The 13,488-nt window shown below is 42.9% G+C and overlaps 1 protein-coding gene across 2 annotated transcripts; it reads right to left on the minus strand.

The window, feature by feature from the left end:
- Nucleotides 1-87: 87 nt before the first annotated feature.
- ptena (phosphatase and tensin homolog A) lies at nucleotides 88-13,205 on the minus strand. 2 transcript variants are annotated; one of them, XM_008429381.2, is made up of 10 exons: nucleotides 12,458-13,204; nucleotides 7,579-7,663; nucleotides 7,435-7,479; nucleotides 7,291-7,334; nucleotides 6,905-7,143; nucleotides 5,849-5,990; nucleotides 3,839-3,907; nucleotides 3,011-3,177; nucleotides 1,263-1,544; nucleotides 88-1,169 (listed from the first exon to the last, which is right to left on the minus strand). In XM_008429381.2, the coding sequence occupies exons 1-10, from the start codon at nucleotides 12,534-12,536 to the stop codon at nucleotides 984-986; spliced, it is 1,338 nt and encodes a 445-aa protein (XP_008427603.1). In that variant the 5' UTR covers nucleotides 12,537-13,204; the 3' UTR covers nucleotides 88-983. The 2 variants fall into 2 exon arrangements, with proteins under 2 accessions (XP_008427603.1, XP_008427604.1); XM_008429382.2 differs by lacking the exon at nucleotides 3,839-3,907 and having other exon boundaries at nucleotides 12,458-13,205.
- Between the last annotated feature and the right edge of the window lie 283 nt (nucleotides 13,206-13,488).

Consider the following 13,488-nt stretch of genomic DNA (forward strand, 5'->3'; position numbering starts at 1 on the left):
GGACTCCAATTTCAATACATGCAAAAAAATGTATAATAATAATAATGTAGTGTTGACATTATTGCAAACACTTTCCGGTCTCCCTGCTGTTTTGTGTATTATATTTTTATTATCTTAGGATAAAAAAAACATTAACAATTACATGGGATGCCTTGTTCTGCATAATTTAACGTATACACAGTGGGAACAGGAATGGCAATGCTTTAGACATCATCACAGCCTCTTCGCAAACCCCCACCCTCCCCCAAACCCCCCCATATGACCCACCCCACCCCACCCCCAACCCACTGCCTGCATGCAGTTTGCACTGCACAAAGGCCAAAAGTCACATGAGACAGCCTGCAAAGAGCACAAGAAGCATTCACAGTAAAGGAATATAAGGAAGGAGGATAGGAGGGAAGAGCAAAAGATGAGGGAGGGGAAAAAAAGGCGGGAAGGGAGGGAGGGAGGAGAAGAGAGGGAGTGAAACAAAGTGACTGCAGCACTGGCCTTGGTTTAGACAGGAGAAGGAGCAGCATAGTTCTAGTTAGTTCTAGTATTTCATTCCAACTTCTCCCACACTTCAACTCCCGTCTCCTGATTGTGGTACTCTTTCCATTGTCTTTGACACAAAAAAAGTTTGTTTATATATGCATGTATATATATGTATATACATATATATATGTATATATATATAAACACATCTTTATAGCTACAGCACCTTTTCCCACGGGGCAACAGTGTCAATACCTCGCACATGGTACATTGCTGTGCCAAAAAAAAAAAAAAAAAAAAAAAAAATAATAAAAACAGAAACAATATATTGGTCAGGATATTTATCTTTTTTTTTTTTTTTCCCTAAAATTGGCATTCGACATGATATTCTATTGCCGTCTGGGGGAGGGAAAGGGACAAAGGTTCTTCTTTTGAGTTTATATTCAAGTTTTCTCCTTTTTTTTTTAAATTCAGGTGTATAATTTCTTCTTTTCCTGCTTTAAAAGAGTTCACACTTTTGTGATTTGCGTGTGTTGCTCTTCATCAAAAGGTTCATTTTCCGGATCAGAGTCAGTGGTGTCAGAGTATCGATAATGGTCTGGCTCATTGTCGCTAACGTCTGGGGTGACGGACGTCGAAGTGCTAGCCTCGGAGTTTGAAGGCTCCTCCACGGTTTTCGTAAAATACAATTTCACCTGGAAATCGAGAACAGCTTCGGTTAAACAGGTTCAATTCTCCGGCGGACTTGGCGTGCGACAAACCCAAACCGGCTTCCCGTCCCTGCTTACCTTGAAGTTTGGTGAGAAGTAGCGGTTGGCTTTGTCTTTGTTAGCCTTGTCTAAATCGTTCTTTGTGAGCGTCAGGATGAGGTAGTCCCTGTCGCCTTCCCTGCAGCCGTCCCTGGTCTCGGCGCCCTGCGGCTGGGTCTGGACCTGGGCCTGGACCTGGCCCAGGCCCGGCGCTCCTTGCTGGCTCTCCACGTTGTTCACCGCCCCGTTCTCCATCTTTTCCCCGCTCTCGTCTGGTCCAGGAATGAAGAATGTGTTCACCCAGAAGTGGAACATTTTGTCCTGACGGAAGAGAAAGACGGCAAGGAGAAATAGGTGAGCCAAGAAGGAGTTTGGACAGATTTAGGGAGAAACTGATCGGGGGCCAGAATCGGAAGGTTTTTGGCTTCTCTGGTTGGTCGGAAAGCTAAAAACTGACCAGTTCTTTAGTATTCAATTCAAGTTGTTATTCGGAGCCAAGACTAGCAGTTTTAATTGTAACACAACTCATACCAAACTGGGAAAAACTAATTTGACAACGAACCAGGAAAAAACTTCAGCAGATACCAGGAGGTCTGAATCTGTTACAGAAGTCGCACTGCTTTTCATCTTTACCACAGAATGTGGCAGATTTGAAAATCAGGAGTTAAGGATACATCTTCTCTGGTGAAAGTTTCACAAATCAAACCAATTCAGACAAAGTTTGACCTGTCTATATAAAGCCGTCTCCCATTTTTAATTAAATGCCAAAACTTGGAGGTACGCAACTGCAGTCCAGGTTCCCTAAACACTAGAGATGCACAATACGTCAGTATCAACATCTTTATCGGCCAATATTGGTCATTTTTTTATCGTCTAAAACTGGGCCCATATTAGCATGTTTACATGTTAAGCAGTTTGTGCTTCAGGTGTTGTATTTGTTCAGTCATGTGACAGTGATGCTGCAAAGGATTATGGGTTGTTTAACTGTCAAAAATGAACATAAACAAGTTAGCAGCCGTTAAGAGTAATTTTAAAATTGGATATCAATATTGGGACAAATATTCATATTGTTTCATCCCTACGAAACAATGAAATGGACCTTCAGCGAAGGCTAAAAGGAAGCTCTGAAGCAAAAGGCAAGTTTAGCATCGTTAGCAGCTACATTTCAGGCAGTTCCTGTAAGGTTGCAAAACTGTGGTGGAAGGTTAATCAGTACTTAAGTGTAGTTTGCCAATCTTATTATTAGTTGCTAGTTGACTGTCATACATCCTGAAAACTCAAGAATATCTTCCCTGTCTCACTTATAAATGAAGCTTCAACTAGACAGAGCTTTAAAAGACACGGTTCACTTTGAGATACGGTGTTTTAACATTCTTGTTGCTCTCTTACTGACCACATTAAAGATAATTAAGGATCCTAAAGACAGAACAAAATGCCAAATCCTAACGATTCGGTTTTAAAAGGGTAAAACTCCGTTTTCCAGCTCTCGCACACCATTTAGCATGTTACCGTAACAACTGTTGAGGCTCACAAAAGGAAGGCTACAAATCAATAATTTGCTCTTTTAGTAATGCGACGTTCAATCGGTTAAAGCTTAATAGCTGGAAATTGGCCACAAATCTTGGTTTCTAATGAATTCTCCCTTTGTGTTTATTATCGTCAATAAATTATAAAGTTTTAAAAGTTTTACAGAAAGCCAAGAGGAAAGAGCTGATGAAAATCTACTTCTGATCATTCATCAAGCTTTGTGAAAGTACAACACATTAAAAAAAGCCCAGCAAACTAACCTTCTTCATCATCTTATTTTGTTTGTGGAAGAACTCCACTTTGATGTCGCCACAAACGGGCAGCGGCTGGGGGAATTCGAATATCATGTGCTTGTCCTCCCTTCTGGTGTGAGCCGGGTTCGACGTGTGGATCTTCACTTTGAGTTGGTATACGACAAACTGCGGATCTGCGGAAAGAGCGGTGATGTTGCCAGAGGGTTGAGGGGGCGAGATATATGATGGAAAAATTTGAAAAAAAAAAAAAAAAAAAGATAAATTGAGACAAAGCAACAAGAGGTTATGACATGAGAGATGAGGGAGGGGAAGAGGGGGAGAAGCAGGGAGTGAATCAGGGCAGCAGGACAGGACATTACCACTGTTATTACACAAGCTGGACAAAAGACACAGCACACCACCACCTCCCCCCACCATGTGAGTCCCAACAGTGACAGTTTAATGTGAAAAAAAAAAAAAAAAAACTAGAGAAGGAAAGGTAAGTAACAGACCACAAATGTTATATATATATTTATATATATATAAATTTAAAAAAAGAGCCAGAATAAGAGACATGGAACCCTATTCTGACAGATACGGTTTAGTTTTAGACAAGCGCAACACTTTGCACTTTGACCAATTTTGTCCCTCTCCGGTTTCTGTCAGGGTGGGGGTGGGGGTGGTGCTGAAGATGACTTTTATTTTTATTTCTTTTTACTTTTTATGCGTCTCAAAGCTCTAGTCTATTCCTGCCAGGCAACATGTCTACCTTAGACTGCTCCGGCCTGGTGCGTCTCTGGGGCCATATAAAAGCAAATGAGTGAAATAATAATAATGGATGAAAGGCTCATTTACCCCAATGCCAATTCCCTTTCTTGAAGCCCTGAGGGGTCGGCTCGCTCCTGTTTTTAACGGTACTGTCCCCTTAGAGAGAAAGAAGGAAATTATCACAAGCAGGGCCTGGCTGGCTGGTCAGGGGCTTCACAGCACAGCAGGCATAAACACAAGAGCTCCACACAAATATTCACATGTTTGCATCAGGGTAACTTTTCCTAAACATACATGTGTGCAGCTTCACAGGAATGTGCGTGCCTTACAGTTCTGAAAAGACGTCAATCGGGGTGAGATACACAAAAGGGGAAGCAACAAAAAAGGGGGAACTTCGTATAATTGCAATAAAACAACCATTAAAATAAAAAAAAAAATAAAAAAATCATTAAATGCGTCTTTGGTGAGCTATTTGTTACAAGATTATCAAAACTTGGTTCGCTAGAGGGCGGAGGAAAATAAACTCCTGCACGTTTAAGGAGATTTCTCAGAATAGGGCTTCGGTTTTAAAGTAAAAGGAGAATAAAGCAGGAAAGAGAAGGATTAATGAAGTCAGGGCCGATGAGCAGGTTCCGGCGTTAAGGCAAGAAAGCCACAAACATTGAAGGAGGAAGAGCGGCTTTTAATTCTGACCAGCAGCTTGAAAACGGACAAATTTAGACACAAGAGCAGCTCAGCATCAAGTGACTCACACACACTTTTGAGCACATAGGCTGAATTATTTCATTGTTTCTATAAACATTGTTTCTATAAACATCCTCAAGAGCATGGAGTGTCACTAAACAGCACAAAAAAAACAAAAAAAGAAAGAAAGAAAAAAAACACAACTAAATAAATAGAAAGCGTTAGGAGGCGGCGTTCGACTTGGCGGCTGAAACGGGCGACTACGAGTGTAAACGTTGGCGTAGACACGCCGTTTTACAACGGGCATATCACTCTGGGCTCAGTGGGCTCAGAGCAAACGCGTAATGATGTGTCAATACAGATAACTGCCACAAACTGATAACTGAGTTATTAAGAGCCGTGTGGCCAGGCTATTGTATGCAAAACAAAATTGCAGACAAAAACGTTTTTTATTCCTCTTCCAACTTTGAGCTACTTCCTGGTGGACTTAACTGGAGTAAAAAGCCTGGCTGATCTCGCCAATGTGAAAGCTTCGTTTATTTGTGAGCGGCGGCGGCGTTTACTTCCCCTGTGCAGTGATTAAACAGTGGAGGCTCTAATTCCTCCTACGACCGAACATAGAAAACCAAAAGACAAGAACACAGGTAGGCATCGGGTGATATGAGAACATTTTGAAATTATTTAAAATCAATTTAAAAAAAAACTATTTGAATTAATTAGTGCACATTAATTAAAAGGAAAAAAAGCAACAATTATTTATACTGCAGCAAAATTATTAGGACAGATTATTTTTAAATAAAAAGTATTGACAATATTTATTGCCATCATATCAATATTATATTTGGATTCTTCATTTTATTTTTTTTACATAATTTAGAAAATGTATAATTAATATTTTTACTGCAGTTTTAAAGCAAGCTTTTTTTTTTTTTTTTTTGCCAAATGTTTTTCCAGAAAGCTTTTGTCTTTCAAGCAAGAAAGAAAAAAAAATGTGGCAGTGTGAATAAGTTGAACGGCAGTAAGCAGCAACAGGTGTGGGAGGAGCAGCGCTGCGTTTAGTACAGTCTCCGCACAGCCCGAGAAAACTCCGTGACACTTCCACAACGTTTCGCTGTGGAAAAGCTCTGACTCTACAGATCCTAGGCAACGTGTTGACGTTGCTTTTGAACAAAGAGGTGAATAAACATTAAGTTGCACTTTTCTGCCAAAAGTCCAAAAACAAGGCAACCGATTTGAGCCACGGGCCAAAACTACCGGCACACCGGACGACCGAGGAGGAGCTGCTGTCCTCCACGGCGCTACGCCGCAGCGTGGGTGAGCCTTGAGTCTGAGTCACTCTCTCTCCATTCTGAACGGCAGCATGCATGCCTACACCCTGGTTTGGAGCTGAATTCAAACATGAACTTGACTCACTGCAGGTGCCCCCGCTGAACATGGGGAGAGTCTCGAAGACCATCTTGTGGAACAGCAGCGCCACCGGCTTGTACTCCAGCTGGTTCTTTAACAGGTAGTTGTAGTAGTACACGTATCGGCGCTGGCTCGGGATTGTCACCCCCTGCAAGACACCCGTCGGGGGAAAATGTGGAGTTAGACGCCGACGACATGTTCAAATGTCACCTTTTAGGATTCCCAGTATGCTTTGGAAAACATGCAACAACATTTACTGGTGACTTTCTGAGACAGTCTAAGAAGATTTTAAATTTGATTTGCTTCTCATTGGGATTCATTCTCAAATCTACACAAATTTGACATTTTAGACGAATTCTCAGCTCCACTCGACCCAGATTATGACAGGAGTTCCTGCAAACTTTCTCTTGTAAAATTATGATGCTTCTCCAAACTCTCCACTTCCCAGAGTTCTCGGTCCTTCACAATCATTTTAAAGTAGAAAGAAGAACAAGAGGGAAGACAAAGTAGAACAAGGGAAGTGTAAAAGGGACAATGAAGGATGGATAACGGGAAGGGAAAAGGATGAGAGGACAGAAAAAAGGAGACGAGGAAGGGATGTTGAACATAAGGATGGAAAAATGGACAATGTAGAAAGGAAAGGAGAAAAGGAAGACAGGATGAGCAGAGGAAAGGGTGTAAAGACACAAGAGAAGGAAAGAAGCTAGGACGGAAGGACAAAGAGGAATAAGGTGAACAAGGCAGAAAATAAACAAGAAAGGACTGCAGCCAACAGAAAGACAAAGGAGAAAGAAAGGAAGAATAGGGAAAGAAGTATGCAAGTAAGGAAGGAAAGATAAGATATGAAGGAAGGACAAAATAATAAAAAGGCAGGACGGGAAAACATTGGGGAAAAGGGAATGAAACACAGGACGTATGAAAGGAGTAAGATTTAGATAATTGAACAAGGTACAAAGTACATTAAAAGCAAATCAAATCCCACATTTTCCAGGCTGAGCAATCCGTCTCCAGTCGTCCACGCACACACACACCCTCTCTTTCTCTCTTCTCCTCAGCTCTCACCTTCCTGTCCCGTGTCCTCACTTCCCCGTAGAAGTCGAGCGCATCCTGGGCCTCCGTGAACTTGCCGCGGTGGAGCAGATAGGCGCAGATCATGACCCCGGTGCGGCCCTTGCCGGCCTTGCAATGGATGGCCGCCACGTGATTGTCATCCTCGCTGAGCCATTGGTCCAAGTCTTCGCAAAATGGCTTAATTAGCTCCAGCTGAGGGGGGTTGTGATCTTCGAAAGGGTATTGTGCAACTGATGCGCGACGGGCCCACGCAGCGTCGGGAAGGAGCGAGTGGAAAACAGAAGCGGAGAGCGATGAGCGCGAGAACAGTCAACCTTTTTTTTTTTTTTTTTCTTTAAAGTTTTTCAGTCCGACGGCGAGGAGGTAAAGCAGCCTACCTCTGCAGTTGAATTTGGCAGCATCGTAGTGTCTTTCTGCGCAGCTGAAATGGGAAGAAGCAAACTGCAGTTAGCCGGCATGCGGAGGAAGTTTCTAAGTAAACACAAACTCGACGAGAGACAAACAGTACGGCGAGCACTCACAGGTTGTAGATTTTGTAATGGTTTTTATGCTTCGAATCCAAAAACCTGTCGAGAGGGTCAACAGAAAATAAAACTCAATTATCTTAAAATGCTATTAATGTACCAAACAGAATGTCACGGAAGGAGGCGCAAGGCATCACTCACCGTACTACGTCATCTATATTGTTTCTGTACACGCCTTCGAGTCGCTCTGCTGGAAAGCCCATAGCAATAATGTTTGGGTAGATATCTGTTCAGCACGGGTTAAGGGGAAAAAACAAACAAAAACAAAACACAACACCACAAGACGATTTCTGAACGGGAAGACGAGCGGCGGACCTTTATTAAAAGTTAAAGTCAAAGTCGACTCGAGGTCGTCGCTGCCGTTACGGCAGGACGGGAACGCAGAGGAAAAGGGCCTTGGTCGGTGCGCACGGGGGTATATTCGCACCTCGCGGAGGTGCAGATGGCCTTGACAGCGAGAGGCGGAGAGGACGGCAGCAGCAGCGCTCCTGCCCCGGCCAGGCCAGGCCCATGCGTGTGGGTGTAGCCAGAGTCTCCGCTCCTTGACCCGACATTTATTTTTAGAGCGCGAAAGTTATATCGGGACGAAATGAAATGCGCGGATTATCAGTTCAGAGCCTAGGGCCGAACTCGTTTGAATATCTGTCAGAGCACTGTGACGTCACACAGGTAGCTGGAGAAGAAGAAGAAGAAGAAGAAGAAACATGTTTTGTGTAAAGGGCTGGAAGGTTGCAGCACAGTGACTCGTGGATGTCGTCACGCAGCGAAACGTAATGTTGCAGTGGCAAGAAAAAAAAAAAGATTCAGTTGCCGTGTTTATTTCTGTTTTCGAACCTTGACTGCTATACGCCTACCTGCAACTGAAATCTGCTCGTCGCCATAAGATGCATGATTTCACACTGTAACCACTAACTAAAAAGAGCGCAATTTCTTACTCTCTCCAAGCAGAGGTGTCAAAACAAAAAGGAAAAACAAAATTCAAATTTGATCTTTGGTTTACAAGCTGGTCAGAGAAATTATGCGCGCACACACACACACCTGATGGTTTTTACACAATAAGCTGCACACAGACGAGTAGCTACCTGCGCATGCAAAAACACAAGGACGACCTTTTTCATGGTACGCTCGGCACGTACACATGGCTCATTGTTCAATCAGCAGACCTGCAGCGAGCCGGAGACCAGAACGGGAACTCACAGTCAACTGTAAGACGAACAAAAGATTCAAATTCCTCCATCTGGAATAGACCATAGTCATTTTAATATTTCCAGCGGAAGCTACACCGAGCTAACCGTGGATGAGGGGGGAAAAAAAGAAAAATCTGTTGGAAGTAAACATGGAGTCGTACAAGATTCTTATAAAGTTGTGTAAAAACACCACATTTTCACAGCACTTGCTAAAAATGCCAAACTAGAAAAGTAATCGTTATTTAAAAAGGCCGGAAAACCAACTCTTTCCCCTACAACTGCAAAAAAAAATATGACCGCTAAAAGAACTCTTTCCACACCGTATATTACTTTAATTCTGATACATAAACTTGAGCAAAGACCAGCCCCTCCAAATAAAACAGCTCATTGTGGATACCGTCAGAGCTTTTTGTCATTCTGCTTTCTGCAGAGTAACAACACCTGCAGCTAATACAAGCTAATATGTGTCAGACTATCTGCCAATGCAGCCACCCCGCAGTCAGCGGCTTAACACACATGTTGACTGCAGCTTGACAGAGGTTTCAAAACAGCGTTACCTTAATAGCGGGTGGGTAGTTTCCACCCCGTGACTGTCTGCTTTTGGTTTCCAGAAATACATCCAGACGAATTCACCCTTGCTGTTAGCGAGGAAAAAAACAAAAAAAAAAAAGTAGAGCAGCCACATTTCAGTCAGCTGACCGCCAGTGCGCAGCCACACTAAACTCTGGTCACTATACTTCTTCTTCTTTCATCTCAGTCAGCTGTGGAATGATGTGACAAAATTTGAGCAGTTTTGAAACGGCCCTTTCAAAACCTTGGCATAATTTGCAACACCGATAAACCAGCCCATGCCTGCTTACAGTCAGTGGCAGTTTTTGATACGGGCGGTTGCCCAGGGCGGCAGAGAGAGTAGGGAGCCCACGAATGAGAAAATAGAATATACTTCATCTGTTTTGGCCTGAGCAAGATTGCTACTACTTATACGCATTTGCACTGGAGTAAATTTCCCTTGCTTGCTGCCGAGTGCTGAGAGACTAAGTTACCAGTTTTCTGCTTAAAAAAAAAAAAAAAGTCTGATAATTACTCACATTTTAATAAGCCGAGTGGTGAGGAAGGGATGGGTGGATTGATAACCAGGGCATCATTTCTGTTAGAACCACCTCTGCTTGTGATGTTCGCATTCTTCAAATCCATTTCCACAAAGCGCAACGAAGACGTCTATCTGTTATATGCCATAATCTTGCACATTAATGCCACAAAGACCTAATTAAAATCTAAATTCTGCTTCTTTCTTTTTTTTTTACCCAGTTAATGGGCTACTCAAGCCTTCAATGCGAGAAAAAAAGAAGAAAATAATCCGGAGCTCCCAGGAGAGCCTCAGTCCAAGGAAGGGGGGGGGGGGCTTGGTTTCTGCAGCTGGGAAGAAATGCATACACAGGACCCCAATGTAAGCTCCAATAAAAAATAAAAAAAATCTGCTGCTTTAGGCACGCCTTTTCTTTAAAGCCAGCCTTGCCTGAGCTCTATGCATACACCAAATCCACAACTTCCAGCAAAGAAGTCGAGGAGGGGTGGGTGAAGGGAGAGTTGGAAGCACGGAGCGCTAAGAGGGAGGAGGTGGGGAGGACAGGAAAGGGGGCAAAGCACAAGGAGGAAGAGTTGGAGTGGGAGTAGTAAAAGAAAAAGAGCAAAAAAAAAAAAAAAAAAAAGGAGAGGTGGTGGTTTGAGAGGACCGGAGAGAGAGATAGAGGGAAAAAGAGGGAGAGAGCACTCAGACAGCAACGCTGATACAAGATCACCGGCAACTCTATTTTAAGGGCAATTCCCAGAACTGTGATACTGCATTACATAACTGCAGAGAGAGCCCGTATTGTTTTTAGATGCCATGCCAGAAATGATAAAACGAAGCAACTTGAAAGTGCCCACATCTAAACAAAGGGGGGGGGATAGACCTCAAGCAAAAGATAGCTGTCCCTTTTTGAGCAGCGGGGGTCCCGCCCCCTCGTTTTAACACCTGCATCAGGGCACAGAGAGCCACACCGCAGCGTCCCGCCAACCCTGAAAGACACATTAGATTTACCACATTATGAAACCAGGTGATAAGACACCTGACCCGATGCAGCAACGTATGGTAACACAGACGCCACATGGCCGACGGCACGGCCACTTTACAAATACGGCGCCACGCAGCTGAATCAAGGTACAAAGAAATCCAATTTCCCCTCACACATAATACACTCAAGATTTGGCCCAATTCCTCCCCATTTGAATGGCAGGTCAAATTGAGAAAGAAGTGAGATTTTTATTTCTTTTCCGTCTATTAAATGCATCAACACTGAGAACTTGGCATCACAAGAGCATGTCTTTTGATGCACTTTTTGTTTTTTTGAGTTGAAGTTAAATCAGATGAAGGCTTTGAAGGATAAACGGGGGGGATCATCTTATAATTCCTTAACTTACCGTTAGATTCAAACCTATTAACTCGCCCCAAGAACCCACTGCAGTTTAATGGTCCTCATGGGAGGGAAATAAATAGATAAAATGCAACTGGCAGGTGAGACCTCACAAAACTCAACATCAACCATGGAAACCCTGATCAGTGCATCTCTAATAAAAGCATGCGTCGGTCCTGTGTTCGAGCTAACGACACAATGATGACTTCAACAGCACAGTATGTCCTTAAAAACTGGGGCTTGTTAATTTTTCATCTCTTGCAGCCCTGTTGGCTGCATGAGGCTTTTGTTTTTTTAAAACCTGAATTTGCCCAAACACACTTTTCTGGATGCATTTCAGCATCAGATAAAAAAAATAAATAAAAAAAAACACAAACAAAACTCTCTCCCTCTCTCAAGAGGATCAAAACAATAAAATTGACCTACATCTTTACAATGATAATTATAATTAACTTAAATCTGTTTAAAAATAAAACAACAAAAAACAGATGTGTTTAGCTGCTAGGCGTGCCATCATCAGCTCACAAGTAGCCCAATCTCATCAAGCCTACAGTTTAATAATAGCCTGCTCTCTGCAATGTCAGACATTAAATTATGAATCTAATTGGCAACACTGTACCAGATCAGCTGTTAATCTAGTTTAATCACCAACCAAATAAGCAGGAGGGCCATCTTAACAGCTACAGGGAATCAGACCAACTACAATCAGTTGTCATTTAAGACATGATTCCTTAAAATGACCATGTGAAAAATATGCATGCGACATTTTTTTTTATTTTTATTAAATAGAATAGATCGTGACTTTTGAACCCTTTCAGACAGACTAACTACTCATTAATTAGTGCAACCCCGCCATAATAAACCAGAAGAACAAGTAATTCAAAAGATGCATGCATTCTGTAACTGATACCAACTGCCTTGAGCGTCCAATGATGAGTTAATAAAACGATTAAATACCAATAACAACAATAATCTGACAACCTTTAAAAAAATAAATAAATCAGCTCACTGCTGGGCTAACTGGTGTTCCAAGTAATAATAATAATAACATTAATAATAATAAAAATCCCTGTGCGAATTATAACACATGTACAACAGTCTTGATTTTTTAAAAAAAATAAAAAAAAGGGAGGTGGGGAGCAATTTCCAAGTTAAATATTCTTGTGACATTTCTGCGTTGCTGCTTTGACAGATCCAGCGTCTTTCAAACATGCTGGTTGACAGCGAGGCAACTAGCCGACAGCTAACGAGGGTAGCAAGGAAGCTCACCAACCTCACGTTCCTCCGCTGACGTTTCTGGCCCCGTTTCTGCAAATACACACAACAAAGCCCCGCCACAAAGCAATGCAAAGGAACCCCGTAGAGAACATGGAAGGATACATGTTAAGTCCAAGTCGAAACCGTCCTCCTGGTATCTCCTTTTGTTCCGACTGACCATTTCTTTTATAATCGCAGCCATTGTAGCAGGTGATAAGAGAGTCTATATGGGGGGTGCAGGAGAAGGTGAGGGGGCGGGGGGGGGGCTAAAACAGGTTTATTTAGTATTCTGCGTCTGGTCGCTAACGTCGCAGTCGGTCCTCCTGGTCGCTGGCTGCTGAATTTTGCAGGTCCTCGCACGGAGCAGTGGCTGTCGGTGGGATTAGAAAGGCTTCCTCTGGACCATAAAGACGGGCCTTGCTCCGCTCCTCGGCGCAGGCCCGACTTTCCCAATCCTGCGATTCGTCGTACAAACGCTCCCGGATAAAATACATGCAGTTATCCTCGGGTGAAACTTGTAAGATTTCCGACGCGTTCCAGGCGATGAGGTTAGAGAACTCACCGGCTCTCAAAACCAGTATCCAGTCACTGAGACGTAGCCAGCTAGCGCGGCTAATGCTACCTCCTTTTTCGATCCAAAAACCTCCTAACGATTCAACATTGTCATCGACTGATTGCCAAGAACACATTTGAGAAAAAAAAATAAAAAAGTGACAGGCTCCACCTCAGATGTATATAGACTATACAACGATCAGAAATCCGCCCGTACTGATTTGACAGTTTCGTCCCGGGGAATCATCTTCTTTTCTCGCTCCAGCTGAACTCTCAGGCTCCCATCATGGCCTCCAACCGAAGGAAAAAAAGAAGCTAGAGCAGGCTAGGATTTTACAACATGTACTCTGCCGCCGCCACGATATAGTCCCAACAAATAATTAAAACTCAGTCAGCCTAAGATCACCGAGTGTTCATTTAAATAATATTACCAGTCTCTGTTAAGTAATTATTTACATCTGCAGAATAAAAATACTGTCAAATAGTTATTTCTTTGTCCGTCTGGCGGAAGGATAAAAGTGTGTCCTAATCGCTCCCTTCTGTCAAAATGGTCACGTGTGAGTGTAATTAGGGAAGTTTCCAACATAATGTCACTTCTTGCG

This window comes from Poecilia reticulata, chromosome 15 (genome assembly GCF_904066995.2).
Source record: "Poecilia reticulata chromosome 15, P_reticulata-male-v2, whole genome shotgun sequence".
NCBI lineage: Eukaryota > Metazoa > Chordata > Actinopteri > Cyprinodontiformes > Poeciliidae > Poecilia > Poecilia reticulata.

What these genes read in the sequence shown, in the direction of transcription:
- ptena (XM_008429381.2), bottom strand. Translation starts at nt 12,536, where the DNA reads ATGGCTGCGATTATAAAAGAAATGGTCAGTCGGAACAAAAGGAGATAC. An exon ending in CATTACAAAATCTACAACCT is followed by an intron (nt 7,335 to 7,434) that starts GTGAGTGCTCGC and finishes TTCCCATTTCAG; the next exon opens with CTGCGCAGAAAGACACTACG. An exon ending in GTTCAGCGGGGGCACCTGCA is followed by an intron (nt 3,908 to 5,848) that starts GTGAGTCAAGTT and finishes TTTCTCTCTAAG; the next exon opens with GGGACAGTACCGTTAAAAAC.